General features: G+C 48.3%; 1 protein-coding gene across 1 annotated transcript in view; it reads left to right on the top strand.

Moving 5' to 3' along the window:
• The window catches only part of LOC144952504 (uncharacterized), a 63,851-nt gene that overhangs the window by 18,434 nt on the left and 23,279 nt on the right, over window positions 1-22,138 (top strand). The window contains exon 2 of the mRNA XM_078882950.1: window positions 2,990-3,058. Coding sequence (XP_078739076.1) covers window positions 2,990-3,058 — 69 coding nt within the window. The remainder of the gene's footprint in view (window positions 1-2,989; window positions 3,059-22,138) is intronic.

Genomic DNA, 22,138 nt, shown 5'->3' with positions numbered 1-22,138 from the left:
CTCTCCCCCCACTCTCTCCCCCCACTCTCTCCCCACTTCACTCCCCACTATCTCCCCCCACTCTCTCCCCCCACTATCTCCCCCCACTCTCTCCCCCCCCACTCTCTCCCCACTCTCTCCTCCCACTCTCTCTCCCCACTCACTCCCCACACTCACTCCCACTCTCTCTCCCCACTCACTCCCCCCACTCACTCCCCACACTCTCTCCCCACTCTCTCCCCCCCACTCTCTCCCCACACTCTCTCCCCACTCTCTCCCCCCACTCTCTCTCCCCCACTCACTCCCCACACTCACTCCCCACTCTCTCCCCCACTCTCTCCCCACTCTCTCTCCCCACTCTCTCCCCCACTCACTCCCCACTCTCTCCCCCCACTCTCTCTCCCCACACTCACTCCCCACTCTCTCTCCCCACTCACTCCCCACTCTCTCTCCCCCACTCTCTCTCCCCCTCCACTCTCTCCCCACTCTCTCTCCCCCCCACTCACTCCACACTCTCTCTCCCCCACTCACTCCCCACTCTCCCCACTCTCTCCCCCACTCACTCCCCACTCTCCCCCACTCACTCCCCACTCTCTCCCCCACTCACTCTCCACTCTCTCCCCCCACTCTCTCCCCCCACTCACTCCCCACTCTCTCCCACTCTCTCTCCCCACTCACTCCCCACACTCACTCTCCCACTCTCTCCCCCCACTCTCTCCCCCCACTCACTCCCCACTCTCTCCCCACTCTCTCCCCACACTCACTCCCCACTCTCACTCCCCACTCACTCCCCACTCTCTCCCCCCACTCTCTCCCCCCACTCACTCTACACTCTCTCCCCCCACTCACTCCCCACTCTCACTCCCCACTCACTCTCCACTCTCTCCTCCCACTCTCTCCCCACACTCACTCTCCCCCACTCACACTTCCCCACTCTCTCCCCCCACTCACTCCCCACTCTCTCCCCCACTCACTCCCCACTCTCTCCCACACTCACTCCCCACTCTCTCCCCACTCACTCTCCACTCTCTCTCTACACTCTCTACACTGCTGGACGATGCGCTGCCTGCCTTCTAATCCCAGAGATGATCAGCATCATCATCAGCAGCAGCATCATCAGCAGCAGCATCATCATCAGCTTCGTCACGACTCTAAGCGCCGCGAGACCTGGAGGTGAGTTCAACATCATCAACATCATCAACAGCAGCAGCATCAGCAGCAGCATCATCATCAACATCATCATCAGCAGCAATATCAGCAGCAGCAGCATCATCATCAGCATCATCATCATCATCAACAGCAGCATCATCATCAACATCATCATCAGCAGTAGCATCATCATCAACAGTAGTAGCATCATCATCAACATCATCAAAAGCAGCAGCATCATCAGCAGCAGCAGTAGCATCATCAACATCATCATCAGCAGTAGCATCATCATCAACATCATCATCAGCAGTAGCATCATCATCAACATCAGCAGTAGCATCATCAACATCATCAGCAGCATCATCATCAGCAGCAGCAGTAGCATCATTATCAACATCATCATCAGCAGCAGTAGCATCAACATCATCATCAGCAGTAGCATCATCATCAACATCAGCAGTAGCATCGTCATCAACATCAGCAGTAGCATCATCATCAACATCAGCAGTAGCATCATCATCAACATCATCAGCAGCATCATCATCATCAACATCATCATCAGGAATAGCATCAACATCATCAACAGCAGTAGCATCATCATGAACATCATCATCAGCAGAATCATCAACATCATCAAAGGCAGCAGCATCATCAGCAGCAGCATCATCAACATCATCATCAGAATCATCATCATCAGCAGCATCATCATCATCAGCAGCAGCATCATCATCAGCAGCATCATCATCAGCAGCAGCATCATCATCAGCAGCATCACCATCAGCAGCAGCATCAGCAACAAGCACCAAATCTACAGCAGCAGCAGGCGTCGTCAATGTCGGGATCGAACCCACGACCTCCTGTAGACCAGGCGAGGTAGTCAACATCTCATAGCCACCGTGATGATGATGATGAGAGAGAGACGCAAACTCCACATCTACAGCAGCAGCAGGCGTCGTCAGGGTCGGGATCGAGCCCACGACCTCCTGTAGACCAGGCGAGGTAGTCAACATCTCCAGCCACCGTGATGATGATGATGAGAGAGAGAGACACAGACTCCAAATATACAGCAGCATCAGCAGGGACGGTGTAGAGGGGTTGGGTGGGGAGGGTGGGGCTGGGTGGAGGGTGGGAGGGGTGGGGCTGGGTGGGGAGAGGCTGGGTGGGGGGGTGGGGCTGGGTGGGGGGCTGGGTGGGGAGGGGCTGGGTGGGGAGGAGAGGATGGGGAGGGGCTGGGTGGGGAGGGTGAGGGTGGGAGGGGTGGGGCTGGGTGGGGCTGGGTGGGGAGGGGCTGGGTGGGTGGGGCTGGGTGTGGAGGGTGGGGAGGGGCTGGGTAGGGAGGGTGGGGAGGGGCTGGGTGGGGAGGGTGGGGAGGGGCTGGGTGGGGAGGGTGGGGCTGGGTGGGGGGGTGGGGAGGCGTGGGGCTGGGTGGGGAGGGGCTGGTCACCCCGTGGTGCCCTTATAAAACTCAACGTTTCACCTACTCACGCCGGCTTGTGCCCGCCCTCACAGTCGGGCATATTTGCGGAATACACCACGCCGCCGTTGACCCTGCAGGCCATTGACCGAGCAACCCGACGTTCCTACCAGCTCCCTCCGCAGGAGGAATGTGTTTCAGGGAAACAATCCGATCTGCTATGAACAACAACAACTTTTAACATGCATTGAACGTATCATAACGTATCGTATTGTGCTGTACTCACCAAGATTCTGTCCGTCGTCCGCATACTAGAACGATGTTTAAGGGTTGTTGATGGCAAATTTTGTCGTATCGATTATCGCCATCGTAAGACCGAAATATCGTAAATCGGAGCGTCGTAACTCGAGGACTATCTGTGTTTGTTTTTGTCGTGATGTGGGGCAGGTACGAGGTGGAACAGCCCTGGACCTCTGTGCTGTCAAAGGCAGAGCAAATTCGTGTACCTGGGCACAGGTGATCCACCTGTACACACACTCGCCACTCACCTACACACACTCACCACTCACCACTCACCTGTACACACTCACCACTCACCACCCACCTGTACACACACTCACCACTCATCTGGGCACACTCACCACTCACCTACACACACACTCACCACTCACCTACACACACTCACCACTCACCTACACACACTCACCACTAACCTACACACACTCACACCTCACCTACACACTCACCACTCACCTACACACACTCACCATCACCTACACACACTCACCACTCACCTACACACACTCACCACTCACCTACACACACTCACCACTCACCTACACACACTCACACCTCACCTGTACACAGAGACCCACAGACTCATCACACAGAGACTCACAGACTCAACACTCACCTACACACACTCACCACTCAGTTGTACACACTCACCACTCACCTACATACACACTCACCACTCACCACTCACCTGTACACGCACTCACCACTCACCTACACACACTCACCACTCACCACTCACCTGTACACACACTCACCACTCACCTACACACACTCACCACTCACCTACACACACTCACCACTCACATACACACACTCACCATCATCTACACACACTCACACCACTCACCTGGGCACAGGTGATCACCACTTACCTGTACACACACTCACCACTCACCTACACACACTCACCACTCACCTGTACACAGAGACCCACAGACTCACCACACAGAGACCCACAGACTCATCACACAGAGACCCACAGACTCACCACACAGAGACCCACAGACTCACCACACACAGAGACCCACAGACTCACCACACAGAGACCAACAGCGCCACACAGTGTACACAGACTCACCACACAGAGACCAACAAACTCACCACACAGAGACCAACAGCGCCACACAGTGTACACAGACTCACCACACAGAGACCCACAGACTTACCACACAGAGACCCACAGACTCACCACACAGAGACCCACAGACTCACCACACAGAGACCCACAGACTCACCACACAGAGACCCACAGACTCGCCACACAGAGACCCACAGACTCACCACACAGAGACCAACAGACTCACCACACTGAGAACCACAGACTCACCACACACAGAGACCCACAGACTCACCACACAGAGACCCACAGACCCACACACAAAGACCCACAGACTCACCACACAAAGACTCACCACACAGAGACCAACAGCGCCACACAGAGACCCACAGACTCACCACGCAGAGACCCACAGACTCACCACACAGAGACCCACAGACTCACCACACAGATACCCACAGACTCGCCACACAGAGACCCACAGACTCACCACACAGAGACCAACAGACTCACCACACAGAGAACCACAGACTCACCACACACAGAGACCCACAGACTCACCACACAGAGACCCATAGACCCACACACAGAGACCCACAGACTCACCACACAGAGACCCACAGACTCACCACACAAAGACTCACCACACAGAGACCAACAGCGCCACACAGAGACCCACAGACTCACCACACAAAGACTCACAGACTCATCACACAGAGACTCACAGACTCACCACACAGAGACCCACAGATTCACCACACAGAAACCCACAGACTCACCACACAGAGACCCACAGACTCACCACACAAAGACTCACAGACTCATCACACAGAGACTCACAGACTCACCACACAGAGACCCACAGACTCACCACACAGAGACCCACAGACTCACCACACAGAGACCCACAGACTTACCACACAGAGACCAACAGCGCCACACAGTGTACACAGACTCACCACACAGAGACCCACAGACTTACCACACAGAGACCCACAGACTCACCACACAGAGACCAACAAACTCACCACACAGAGACCAACAGCGCCACACAGTGTACACAGACTCACCACACAGAGACCCACAGACTTACCACACAGAGACCCACAGACTCACCACACAGAGACCCACAGACTCACCACACAGAGACCCACAGACTCACCACACAGAGACCCACAGACTTGCCACACAGAGACCCACAGACTCACCACACAGAGACCAACAGACTCACCACACAGAGAACCACAGACTCACCACACACAGAGACCCACAGACTCACCACACAGAGACCCATAGACCCACACACAGAGACCCACAGACTCACCACACAGAGACCCACAGACCCACACACAAAGACCCACAGACTCACCACACAAAGACTCACCACACAGAGACCAACAGCGCCACACAGAGACCCACAGACTCACCACACAGAGACCCACAGACTCACCACACAGAGACCCACAGACTCGCCAGACAGAGACCCACAGACTCACCACACAGAGACCAACAGACTCACCACACAGAGAACCACACACTCACCGCACACAGAGACCCACAGACTCACCACACAGAGACCCATAGACCCACACACAGAGACCCACAGACTCACCACACAGAGACCCACAGACCCACACACAAAGACCCACAGACTCACCACACAGAGACCCACAGACTCACCACACAGAGACTCACCACACAGAGACCCACAGACTCACCACACAGAGACCCACAGACTCACCACACAGAGACCCACAGACTCACCACACAGAGACCCACAGACTCACGACACAGAAACCCACAGACTCACCACACAAAGACCCACAGACTCACCACACAGAAACTCACTACACAGAGACCCACAGCGCCACACAGAGACCCACAGACTCACCACACACAGAGACCCACAGACTCACCACACAGAGACTCACCACACACAGAGACCCACAGACTCACCACCACACAGAGACCCACAGACTCACCACACAGAGACCCACAGACTCACCACACAGAGACCCACAGACTCACCACACAGAGACCCACAGACTCACCACACAGAGACCCACAGAAACTCACCACAGAGAGAGGCCCACAGACTCACCACACAGAGACCCACAGAAACTCACCACACACAGAGACCCACAGACTCACCACCACACAGAGACCCACAGACTCACCACACAGAGACCCACAGACTCACCACACAGAGACCCACAGACTCACCACACAGAGACCCACAGACTCACCACACAGAGACCCACAGACTCACCACACAGAGACCCACAGACTCACCACACAGAGACCCACAGACTCATCACACAGAGAGGCCCACAGACTCACCACACAGAGACCCACAGACTCACGACACAGAAACCCACAGACTCACCACACAAAGACCCACAGACTCGTCACACAGAGACCCACAGACTCACCACACAGAGACCCACAGACTCACCACACAGAGACCCACAGACTCACCACACAGAGACCCACAGACTCACCACACAAAGACCCACAGACTCACCACACAGAGAGGCCCACAGACTCACCACACAGTGTTCACAGTGTATTCAATGACTCGCGCGTCCCTTTAAAAGTACAATTTTAAACGGAACTTCACGAAGCGCTCTGAAGGTAACTTCCCAAACGTCGATAACAATGAGCTACGCAACAACAACATGCGTGTGTACACGTGTGTGTACACGTGTGTGTACGTGTGTGTGTACGTGTGTGTGTGTACACGTGTGTGTACGTGTGTGTGTACGTGTGTGTGTGTACACGTGTGTGTACACGTGTGTGTACACGTGTGTGTACACGTGTGCACGTTTGTGTGTGTGTGTACGTGTGTGTGTGTACACGTGTGTGTACGTGTGTGTACGTGTGTGTGTGTACGTGTGTGTGTGTACACGTGTGCACGTTTGTGTGTGTGTGTACGTGTGTGTGTGTACACGTGTGTGTACGTGTGTGCACGTGTGTGTGTGTACGTGTGTGTGTGTACACGTGTGTGTACGTGTGTGTACGTGTGTGTGTGTGTGTACGTGTGTGTGTGTACACGTGTGTGTACGTGTGTGTGTACGTGTGTGTGTGTACACGTGTGTGTATGTGTGTGTACGTGTGTGTGTGTACACGTGTGTGTACGTGTGTGTGTGTACGTGTGTGTGTATACGTGTGTGTGTACGTGTGTGTGTGTATACGTGTGTGTGTATACGTGTGTGTATACGTGTGTGTGTGTGTACGCGTGTGTGTGTCCGTGTGTGTGTGTGTGTACGTGTGTGTGTGTACACGTGTGTGTATGTGTGTGTACGTGTGTGTGTGTACACGTGTGTGTACGTGTGTGTGTGTACGTGTGTGTGTATACGTGTGTGTATACGTGTGTGTGTGTGTACGCGTGTGTGTGTCCGTGTGTGTGTGTGTCCGTGTGTGTACGGTTGCGTGTGTGTATAGTGTACACGTGTGTGTGTACACGTGTGTGTGTACACGTGTGTACACGTGTGTGTGTGTGTACACGTGTGTGTGTGTGTGTACACGTGTGTGTGTGTGTGTACACGTGTGTGTGTGTGTGTACGGTTGCGTGTGTACATGTGTGTGTGTGTGTACGGTTGCGTGTGTGTGTACGTGTGTGTGTACGTGTGTGTGTGCGTGTGTGTACACGTGTGTGTACGTGTGTGTGTACACGTGTGTGTGTGTGTTTGTACACGTGTGTGTGTACACGTGTGTGTGTGTGTGTGTACACGTGTGTGTGTACACGTGTGTGTGTGTACGTGTGTGTGTACACGTGTGTGTGTGTACGTGTGTGTGTGTATGTGTGTGTGTACGTGTGTGTGTGTACACGTGTGTGTGTGTGTGTGTACACGTGTGTGTGTACACGTGTGTGTGTGTACGTGTGTGTGTACACGTGTGTGTGTGTACGTGTGTGTGTGTATGTGTGTGTACACGTGTGTGTGTGTACACGTGTGTGTGTGTATGGAGAGCGGTGGTGTAGTGGTTAGCGCGCTGCGCTATGAACCTGGCGATCCGGGTTCGATTCCCGCTCACGGCCAACACCAGTGACGATTATCTGAACCGGTCCCGGACCTCCCCTAGGTTGACTCAGCCTCACATGAGTACCTGGTGCGATGTGTAAACATCGCCACTGGAGAGACAAAGGCGGTCGGGCGTGGTGCTGGCCACCTACCGCCTCGTGTGCCGTTCCGGCCTTCATAGGTGCTCTCTAACAGCACTTGCCCCAACAGTCTATTAAGGCTACACGGGGGATCTTTGTTTTTGTCTGTGTACGTGTGTGTCCGTTTGTGTGTACGTGTGTGCGTGTACACGTGTGTGTGTACACGTGTGTGTGTGTGTACACGTGTGTGTGTACACGTGTGTGTGTGCGTGTGTGTGTGTACACGTGTGTACACGTGTGTACACGTGTGTGCGCGTGTACACGTGTGTGCGCATGTACACGTGTGTGCGCGTGTGCGCGTGTACACGTGTGTGCGCGCGTGTACACGTGTGTGCGCGCGTGTACACGTGTGTGCGCGCGTGTACACGTGTGTGCGCGCGTGTACACGTGTGTGCGCGCGTGTACACGTGTGTGCGCGCGTGTACACGTGTGTGCGCGCGTGTACACGTGTGTGCGCGCGTGTACACGTGTGTGCGCGCGTGTACACGTGTGTGCGCGCGTGTACACGTGTGTGCGCGCGTGTACACGTGTGTGCGCGCGTGTACACGTGTGTGCGCGCGTGTACACGTGTGCGCGCGGCCTCCATCACCAGCAGTGGAAGAGTAGACCCAAAACCACTCGAGATGTTTCGATAGAGGTCGTTCGTGGCTTTACCGAACGACCCAATGAATTTGAATTCCTGCAAAGTTTTTACGTCGTGGCCAGAGGTGGGGAACATCCAAGGCCCGTGGGCCGTGTGAGACCCGCGACATCATTTGGGTCTGGCCAGGGGCGGTTTCTTCATTAGGGCGATTGGGCGACGCGCCACCAATCTCATTCAACCACAGAGTCACGCTAGCCGTCACTGTCAGCCTCTGGATATAGTCCAATCAGCGTCATGTCACGTTCTGTGGAGTACCGCCTCGTTTTGGGCGATTTCACTCCGGCTGAGAATCGCCCAGAGTGTTCCCATAGACTTGCATTCAAAGATGTTTTTTTTCGAACGGGGGGCGCTGCAATGCATTCTCTATGGCTTCCGGGAGGGCTCGCACTAACGTGCTTACGTCATCCTACGTAAGCACGTTTCATCCAAAAATATTATTTGTCGCCACCTGGTGGAATCTTTAATAAAAGAAACTTGAGTGGATTGTATATTAATAGTGGGTATAGAAACAAAGAAGATGTATTGTAAGAGTCACTTTATTTTTCATTAATATTAAAGAAGTGAAGTTGCCTTTACACGCTTAAGCTGTTAATTTATCCTTTGCATGGGTGGACCTTATCCTTATAAATCATCCAGACATTTGCCCCCCCCCTGAGAGATTTTGCAGGAGCCGCCACTGGGTCTGGCCCTGGCAAGGCAACCGCAGACGGGACCCGAAATTCAATAATTCTAGGAGCAAACCTGGAAAAGCAGTTGCGAGTAGCAGCATCATCATCATCAGCACCAGCAGCTCACATCATCATCAACACCAGCTAACATCATCATCAGCACCAGCTCACATCATCATCAACACCAGCTCACATCATCATCAACACCAGCTCACATCATCATCAGCACCAGCTAACATCATCATCAACACCAGCTAACATCATCATCAACACCAGCTCACATCATCATCAGCACCAGCTCACATCATCATCAACACCAGCTAACATCATCATCAGCACCAGCTAACATCATCATCAACACCAGCTAACATCATCATCAGCACCAGCTAACATCATCATCAATACCAGCTAACATCATCATCAGCACCAGCTAACATCATCATCAACACCAGCTCACATCATCATCAGCACCAGCTCACATCATCATCAACACCAGCTAACATCATCATCAGCACCAGCTAACATCATCATCAACACCAGCTAACATCATCATCAATACCAGCTCACATCATCATCAACACCAGCTAACATCATCATCAACACCAGCTAACATCATCATCAGCACCAGCTAACATCATCATCAATACCAGCTAACATCATCATCAATACCAGCTCACATCATCATCAACACCAGCTAACATCATCATCAACACCAGCTAACATCATCATCAGCACCAGCTCACAACATCATCATCAGCACCAGCTAACATCATCATCAGCACCAGCTCACATCATCATCAACACCAGCTCACATCATCATCAACACCAGCTCACATCATCATCAGCACCAGCTCACATCATCATCAACACCAGCTAACATCATCATCAGCACCAGCTAACATCATCATCAACACCAGCTCACATCATCATCAACACCAGCTAACATCATCATCAGCACCAGCTAACATCATCATCAATACCAGCTAACATCATCATCAATACCAGCTCACATCATCATCAACACCAGCTAACATCATCATCAACACCAGCTAACATCATCATCAGCACCAGCTCACAACATCATCATCAGCACCAGCTAACATCATCATCAGCACCAGCTCACATCATCATCAACACCAGCTCACATCATCATCAACACCAGCTCACATCATCATCAGCACCAGCTCACATCATCATCAACACCAGCTAACATCATCATCAGCACCAGCTAACATCATCATCAACACCAGCTAACATCATCATCAGCACCAGCTAACATCATCATCAGCACCAGCTCACATCATCATCAACACCAGCTAACAACATCATCAACACCAGCTCACATCATCATCAGCACCAGCTCACATCATCATCAACACCAGCTAACATCATCATCAGCACCAGCTAACATCATCATCAACACCAGCTAACATCATCATCAGCACCAGCTAACATCATCATCAGCACCAGCTAACATCATCATCAACACCAGCTAACATCATCATCAACACCAGCTAACATCATCATCAACACCAGCTAACATCATCATCAACACCAGCTAACATCATCATCAACACCAGCTAACATCATCATCAGCACCAGCTAACATCATCATCAACACCAGCTAACATCATCATCAATACCAGCTAACATCATCATCAACACCAGCTAACATCATCATCAACACCAGCTAACATCATCATCAATACCAGCTAACATCATCATCAACACCAGCTAACATCATCATCAACACCAGCTCACATCATCATCAACACCAGCTAACATCATCATCAACACCAGCTCACATCATCATCAGCACCAGCTAACATCATCATCAATACCAGCTAACATCATCATCAATACCAGCTCACATCATCATCAACACCAGCTAACATCATCATCAACACCAGCTCACATCATCATCAGCACCAGCTAACATCATCATCAATACCAGCTAACATCATCATCAACACCAGCTAACATCATCATCAACACCAGCTCACATCATCATCAGCACCAGCTCACATCATCATCAACACCAGCTAACATCATCATCAACACCAGCTAACATCATCATCAACACCAGCTCACATCATCATCAGCACCAGCTCACATCATCATCAACACCAGCTCACATCATCATCAACACCAGCTAACATCATCATCAACACCAGCTCACATCATCATCAGCACCAGCTAACATCATCATCAATACCAGCTAACATCATCATCAATACCAGCTCACATCATCATCAACACCAGCTAACATCATCATCAATACCAGCTAACATCATCATCAACACCAGCTCACATCATCATCAACACCAGCTCACATCATCATCAGCACCAGCTAACATCATCATCAACACCAGCTCACATCATCATCAACACCAGCTAACATCATCATCAACACCAGCTAACATCATCATCAACACCAGCTAACATCATCATCAACACCAGCTCACATCATCATCAACACCAGCTAACATCATCATCAACACCAGCTCACATCATCATCAGCACCAGCTAACATCATCATCAACACCAGCTAACATCATCATCAACACCAGCTAACATCATCATCAACACCAGCTCACATCATCATCAACACCAGCTCACATCATCATCAACACCAGCTAACATCATCATCAGCACCAGCTAACATCATCATCAACACCAGCTAACATCATCATCAACACCAGCTCACATCATCATCAACACCAGCTCACATCATCATCAGCACCAGCTCACATCATCATCAACACCAGCTAACATCATCATCAACACCAGCTAACATCATCATCAACACCAGCTCACATCATCATCAGCACCAGCTCACATCATCATCAGCACCAGCTCACATCATCATCAACACCAGCTAACATCATCATCAATACCAGCTCACATCATCATCAACACCAGCTCACATCATCATCAGCACCAGCTAACATCATCATCAGCACCAGCTAACATCATCATCAACACCAGCTAACATCATCATCAGCACCAGCTCACATCATCATCAGCACCAGCTCACATCATCATCAACACCAGCTAACATCATCATCAGCACCAGCTAACATCATCATCAACACCAGCTCACATCATCATCAACACCAGCTAACATCATCATCAGCACCAGCTAACATCATCATCAGCACCAGCTCACATCATCATCAACACCAGCTAACATCATCATCAGCACCAGCTCACATCATCATCAGCACCAGCTCACATCATCATCAACACCAGCTAACATCATCATCAACACCAGCTAACATCATCATCAGCACCAGCTAACATCATCATCAGCACCAGCTCACATCATCATCAACACCAGCTAACATCATCATCAACACCAGCTAACATCATCATCAACACCAGCTCACATCATCATCAACACCAGCTAACATCATCATCAACACCAGCTAACATCATCATCAGCACCAGCTAACATCATCATCAGCACCAGCTCACATCATCATCAACACCAGCTCACATCATCATCAACACCAGCTAACATCATCATCAGCACCAGCTCACATCATCATCAACACCAGCTAACATCATCATCAGCACCAGCTAACATCATCATCAACACCAGCTAACATCATCATCAACACCAGCTAACATCATCATCAACACCAGCTAACATCATCATCAACACCAGCTCACATCATCATCAGCACCAGCTCACATCATCATCAGCACCAGCTAACATCATCATCAGCACCAGCTCACATCATCATCAACACCAGCTAACATCATCATCAACACCAGCTAACATCATCATCAACACCAGCTAACATCATCATCAACACCAGCTAACATCATCATCAACACCAGCTAACATCATCATCAACACCAGCTAACATCATCATCGACACCAGCTCACATCATCATCAGCACCAGCTAACATCATCATCAACACCAGCTAACATCATCATCAGCACCAGCTAACATCATCATCAACACCAGCTAACATCATCATCAACACCAGCTCACATCATCATCAACACCAGCTAACATCATCATCAACACCAGCTAACATCATCATCAGCACCAGCTAACATCATCATCAACACCAGCTAACATCATCATCAACACCAGCTCACATCATCATCAGCACCAGCTAACATCATCATCAACACCAGCTAACATCATCATCAACACCAGCTAACATCATCATCAACACCAGCAGCTCACATCATCATCAACACCAGCTCACATCATCATCAGCACCAGCTAACATCATCATCAACACCAGCTAACATCATCATCAACACCAGCAGCTAACATCATCATCAACACCAGCTCACATCATCATCAACACCAGCAGCTCACATCATCATCAACACCAGCTCACATCATCATCAACACCAGCTAACATCATCATCAACACCAGCTAACATCATCATCAACACCAGCTAACATCATCATCAACACCAGCAGCTCACATCATCATCAACACCAGCTAACATCATCATCAACACCAGCTAACATCATCATCAACACCAGCTAACATCATCATCAACACCAGCAGCTAACATCATCATCAACACCAGCTAACATCATCATCAACACCAGCTAACATCATCATCAACACCAGCAGCTCACATCATCATCAACACCAGCTCACATCATCATCAGCACCAGCTCACATCATCATCAACACCAGCTAACATCATCATCAACACCAGCAGCTCACATCATCATCAACACCAGCTCACATCATCATCAACACCAGCTAACATCATCATCAACACCAGCAGCTAACATCATCATCAACACCAGCTAACATCATCATCAACACCAGCTCACATCATCATCAACACCAGCTAACATCATCATCAACACCAGCAGCTAACATCATCATCAACACCAGCTCACATCATCATCAACACCAGCTCACATCATCATCAACACCAGCTAACATCATCATCAACACCAGCAGCTAACATCATCATCAACACCAGCTCACATCATCATCAGCACCAGCTAACATCATCATCAACACCAGCTCACATCATCATCAACACCAGCAGCTCACATCATCATCAACACCAGCTCACATCATCATCAACACCAGCTAACATCATCATCAACACCAGCAGCTAACATCATCATCAACACCAGCTAACATCATCATCAACAGCAGCTAACAACATCATCAACACCAGCAGCTAACATCATCATCAACACCAGCTCACATCATCATCAACACCAGCAGCTAACATCATCATCAACACCAGCTCACATCATCATCAGCACCAGCTAACATCATCATCAACACCAGCTAACATCATCATCAACACCAGCTCACATCATCATCAACACCAGCAGCTCACATCATCATCAACACCAGCTCACATCATCATCAACACCAGCTCACATCATCATCATCAATACCAGCTAACATCATCATCAACACCAGCTAACATCATCATCAACACCAGCTAACATCATCATCAACACCAGCTAACATCATCATCAACACCAGCAGCTCACATCATCATCAACACCAGCTAACATCATCATCAACACCAGCTAACATCATCATCAACACCAGCTCACATCATCATCAACACCAGCTAACATCATCATCAACACCAGCTCACATCATCATCAGCACCAGCTCACATCATCATCAACACCAGCTAACATCATCATCAACACCAGCAGCTAACATCATCATCAACACCAGCTAACATCATCATCAGCACCAGCTAACATCATCATCAACACCAGCTCACATCATCATCAACACCAGCAGCTCACATCATCATCAACACCAGCTAACATCATCATCAACACCAGCTCACATCATCATCAACACCAGCTAACATCATCATCAACACCAGCTCACATCATCATCAACACCAGCTAACATCATCATCAACACCAGCAGCTCACATCATCATCAACACCAGCTAACATCATCATCAACACCAGCTAACATCATCATCAACACCAGCTAACATCATCATCAGCACCAGCTAACATCATCATCAACACCAGCTCACATCATCATCAACACCAGCAGCTCACATCATCATCAACACCAGCTAACATCATCATCAACACCAGCTCACATCATCATCAACACCAGCTAACATCATCATCAACACCAGCTCACATCATCATCAACACCAGCTCACATCATCATCAACACAGCAGCTCACATCATCATCAACACCAGCTAACATCATCATCAACACCAGCTAACATCATCATCAACACCAGCTAACATCATCATCAACACCAGCTCACATCATCATCAACACCAGCTAACATCATCATCAACACCAGCAGCTCACATCATCATCAACACCAGCTAACATCATCATCAACACCAGCTAACATCATCATCAACACCAGCTAACATCATCATCAACACCAGCTAACATCATCATCAACACCAGCTCACATCATCATCAGCACCAGCTCACATCATCATCAACACCAGCTAACATCATCATCAACACCAGCAGCTAACATCATCATCAACACCAGCTAACATCATCATCAGCACCAGCTAACATCATCATCGACACCAGCTCACATCATCATCAGCACCAGCTAACATCATCATCAACACCAGCTAACATCATCATCAGCACCAGCTAACATCATCATCAACACCAGCTAACATCATCATCAACACCAGCTAACATCATCATCAACACCAGCAGCTCACATCATCATCAACACCAGCTAACATCATCATCAACACCAGCTAACATCATCATCAACACCAGCTAACATCATCATCAACACCAGCAGCTCACATCATCATCAGCACCAGCTCACATCATCATCAACACCAGCTAACATCATCATCAACACCAGCAGCTAACATCATCATCAACACCAGCTAACATCATCATCAACACCAGCAGCTCACATCATCATCAACACCAGCTAACATCATCATCAACACCAGCAGCTCACATCATCATCAACACCAGCTCACATCATCATCAGCACCAGCTCACATCATCATCAACACCAGCTAACATCATCATCAACACCAGCAGCTAACATCATCATCAGCACCAGCTAACATCATCATCAACACCAGCTAACATCATCATCAGCACCAGCTAACATCATCATCAACACCAGCAGCTCACATCATCATCAACACCAGCTCACATCATCATCAGCACCAGCTCACATCATCATCAACACCAGCTAACATCATCATCAACACCAGCAGCTCACATCATCATCAACACCAGCTAACATCATCATCAACACCAGCTAACATCATCATCAACACCAGCTAACATCATCATCAATACCAGCTCACATCATCATCAACACCAGCAGCTAACATCATCATCAACACCAGCTAACATCATCATCAGCACCAGCTAACATCATCATCAACACCAGCTCACATCATCATCAGCACCAGCTAACATCATCATCAGCACCAGCTAACATCATCATCAGCACCAGCTAACATCATCATCAACACCAGCTAACATCATCATCAGCACCAGCTAACATCATCATCAACACCAGCAGCTAACATCATCATCAACACCAGCTAACATCATCATCAGCACCAGCTAACATCATCATCAACACCAGCTCACATCATCATCAGCACCAGCTAACATCATCATCAACACCAGCTCACATCATCATCAACACCAGCTAACATCATCATCAGCACCAGCTAACATCATCATCAACACCAGCTAACATCATCATCAACACCAGCTAACATCATCATCAACACCAGCTCACATCATCATCAGCACCAGCTAACATCATCATCAACACCAGCTCACATCATCATCAACACCAGCTAACATCATCATCAGCACCAGCTCACATCATCATCAACACCAGCAGCTAACATCATCATCAACACCAGCTAACATCATCATCAGCACCAGCTAACATCATCATCAACACCAGCTCACATCATCATCAGCACCAGCTAACATCATCATCAGCACCAGCTAACATCATCATCAGCACCAGCTAACATCATCATCAACACCAGCTCACATCATCATCAGCACCAGCTAACATCATCATCAACACCAGCTAACATCATCATCAGCACCAGCTAACATCATCATCAACACCAGCTAACATCATCATCAGCACCAGCTAACATCATCATCAGCACCAGCTAACATCATCATCAGCACCAGCTAACATCATCATCAGCACCAGCTAACATCATCATCAACACCAGCTAACATCATCATCAGCACCAGCTCACATCATCATCAACACCAGCTCACATCATCATCAGCACCAGCTAACATCATCATCAACACCAGCTCACATCATCATCAACACCAGCTCACATCATCATCAGCACCAGCTAACATCATCATCAACACCAGCTAACATCATCATCAGCACCAGCTCACATCATCATCAACACCAGCTAACAACATCATCAACACCAGCTAACATCATCATCAACACCAGCTAACATCATCATCAGCACCAGCTAACATCATCATCAACACCAGCTCACATCATCATCAGCACCAGCTCACATCATCATCAGCACCAGCTAACATCATCATCAGCACCAGCTAACATCATCATCAACACCAGCTCACATCATCATCAGCACCAGCTAACATCATCATCAGCACCAGCTAACATCATCATCAGCACCAGCTAACATCATCATCAACACCAGCTCACATCATCATCAGCACCAGCTAACATCATCATCAACACCAGCTAACATCATCATCAGCACCAGCTAACATCATCATCAACACCAGCTCACATCATCATCAACACCAGCTCACATCATCATCAACACCAGCTAACATCATCATCAGCACCAGCTAACATCATCATCAACACCAGCTAACATCATCATCAGCACCAGCTAACATCATCATCAACACCAGCTCACATCATCATCAACACCAGCTAACATCATCATCAACACCAGCTAACATCATCATCAGCACCAGCTAACATCATCATCAACACCAGCTCACATCATCATCAACACCAGCTCACATCATCATCAACACCAGCTCACATCATCATCAACACCAGCTAACATCATCATCAGCACCAGCTAACATCATCATCAACACCAGCTAACATCATCATCAGCACCAGCTAACATCATCATCAACACCAGCTAACATCATCATCAGCACCAGCTAACATCATCATCAACACCAGCTCACATCATCATCAACACCAGCTAACATCATCATCAACACCAGCTCACATCATCATCAACACCAGCTAACATCATCATCAATACCAGCTAACATCATCATCAGCACCAGCTAACATCATCATCAACACCAGCTAACATCATCATCAACACCAGCTCACATCATCATCAACACCAGCTCACATCATCATCAACACCAGCTCACATCATCATCAACACCAGCTCACATCATCATCAGCACCAGCTAACAACATCATCAACACCAGCTAACATCATCATCAACACCAGCTCACATCATCATCAACACCAGCTCACATCATCATCAACACCAGCTCACATCATCATCAACACCAGCTCACATCATCATCAACACCAGCTAACATCATCATCAACACCAGCTAACATCATCATCAACACCAGCTAACATCATCATCAGCACCAGCTAACAACATCATCAACACCAGCTAACATCATCATCAACACCAGCTAACATCATCATCAACACCAGCTAACATCATCATCAACACCAGCTAACATCATCATCAACACCAGCTAACATCATCATCAGCACCAGCTAACATCATCATCAACACCAGCTAACATCATCATCAACACCAGCTAACATCATCATCAGCACCAGCTAACAACATCATCAACACCAGCTAACATCATCATCAACACCAGCTAACATCATCATCAGCACCAGCTAACATCATCATCAGCACCAGCTAACATCATCATCAACACCAGCTAACATCATCATCAGCACCAGCTAACATCATCATCAACACCAGCTAACATCATCATCAGCACCAGCTAACATCATCATCAACACCAGCTCACATCATCATCAACACCAGCTAACATCATCATCAACACCAGCTCACATCATCATCAACACCAGCTAACATCATCATCAATACCAGCTAACATCATCATCAGCACCAGCTAACATCATCATCAACACCAGCTAACATCATCATCAACACCAGCTCACATCATCATCAACACCAGCTCACATCATCATCAACACCAGCTCACATCATCATCAACACCAGCTCACATCATCATCAGCACCAGCTAACAACATCATCAACACCAGCTAACATCATCATCAACACCAGCTCACATCATCATCAACACCAGCTCACATCATCATCAACACCAGCTCACATCATCATCAACACCAGCTCACATCATCATCAACACCAGCTAACATCATCATCAACACCAGCTAACATCATCATCAACACCAGCTAACATCATCATCAGCACCAGCTAACAACATCATCAACACCAGCTAACATCATCATCAACACCAGCTAACATCATCATCAACACCAGCTAACATCATCATCAACACCAGCTAACATCATCATCAACACCAGCTAACATCATCATCAGCACCAGCTAACATCATCATCAACACCAGCTAACATCATCATCAACACCAGCTAACATCATCATCAACACCAGCTCACATCATCATCAGCACCAGCTAACATCATCATCAACACCAGCTAACATCATCATCAACACCAGCTCACAACATCATCAACACCAGCTAACATCATCATCAACACCAGCTAACATCATCATCAACACCAGCTAACATCATCATCAGCACCAGCTAACATCATCATCAGCACCAGCTAACATCATCATCAGCACCAGCTAACATCATCATCAGCACCAGCTAACAACATCATCAACACCAGCTAACATCATCATCAGCACCAGCTAACATCATCATCAATACCAGCTAACATCATCATCAACACCAGCTCACATCATCATCAGCACCAGCTAACATCATCATCAGCACCAGCTCACATCATCATCAACACCAGCTAACATCATCATCAGCACCAGCTAACATCATCATCAGCACCAGCTAACATCATCATCAACACCAGCTAACATCATCATCAACACCAGCTAACATCATCATCAACACCAGCTAACATCATCATCAACACCAGCTAACATCATCATCAACACCAGCTAACATCATCATCAGCACCAGCTAACATCATCATCAACACCAGCTAACAACATCATCAACACCAGCTAACATCATCATCAACACCAGCTCACATCATCATCAACACCAGCTCACATCATCATCAGCACCAGCTAACATCATCATCAACACCAGCTAACATCATCAACACCAGCTAACATCATCATCAGCACCAGCTAACATCATCATCAGCACCAGCTCACATCATCATCAACACCAGCTAACATCATCATCAACACCAGCTAACATCATCATCAACACCAGCTCACATCATCATCAGCACCAGCTAACATCATCATCAGCACCAGCTAACATCATCATCAGCACCAGCTCACATCATCATCAACACCAGCTAACATCATCATCAACACCAGCTAACATCATCATCAACACCAGCTCACATCATCATCAGCACCAGCTAACATCATCATCAACACCAGCTAACATCATCATCAACAGCAGCTAACATCATCATCAGCACCAGCTAACATCATCATCAACACCAGCTCACATCATCATCAGCACCAGCTAACATCATCATCAACACCAGCTAACATCATCATCAACACCAGCTAACATCATCATCAATACCAGCTAACATCATCATCAGCACCAGCTCACATCATCATCAACACCAGCTAACATCATCATCAACACCAGCTCACATCATCATCAGCACCAGCTAACATCATCATCAACACCAGCTAACATCATCATCAACACCAGCTAACATCATCATCAACACCAGCTAACATCATCATCAACACCAGCTCACATCATCATCAGCACCAGCTAACATCATCATCAACACCAGCTAACATCATCATCAGCACCAGCTCACATCATCATCAACACCAGCTAACATCATCATCAACACCAGCTCACATCATCATCAGCACCAGCTAACATCATCATCAACACCAGCTCACATCATCATCAGCACCAGCTCACATCATTATCAACACCAGCTAACATCATCATCAGCACCAGCTCACATCATCATCAACACCAGCTAACATCATCATCAGCACCAGCTAACATCATCATCAACACCAGCTCACATCATCATCAACACCAGCTAACATCATCATCAGCACCAGCTAACATCATCATCAGCACCAGCTAACATCATCATCAACACCAGCTAACATCATCATCAGCACCAGCTAACATCATCATCAGCACCAGCTAACATCATCATCAGCACCAGCTCACATCATCATCAACACCAGCTAACAACATCATCAACACCAGCTAACATCATCATCAACACCAGCTAACATCATCATCAACACCAGCAGCAACATCATCATCAGCACCAGCTCACATCATCATCAACACCAGCTAACAACATCATCAACACCAGCAGCTCACATCATCATCAGCACCAGCTCACATCATCATCAGCACCAGCTAACATCATCATCAACACCAGCAGCTCACATCATCATCAGCACCAGCTAACAACATCATCAACACCAGCAGCTCACATCATCATCAGCACCAGCTCACATCATCATCAGCACCAGCTAACATCATCATCAACACCAGCAGCTCACATC

The sequence above is a fragment of the Lampetra fluviatilis genome, chromosome 68 (genome assembly GCF_964198595.1).
Source record: "Lampetra fluviatilis chromosome 68, kcLamFluv1.1, whole genome shotgun sequence".
NCBI lineage: Eukaryota > Metazoa > Chordata > Hyperoartia > Petromyzontiformes > Petromyzontidae > Lampetra > Lampetra fluviatilis.
This window is presented reverse-complemented; position numbering and strand designations above follow the sequence as displayed.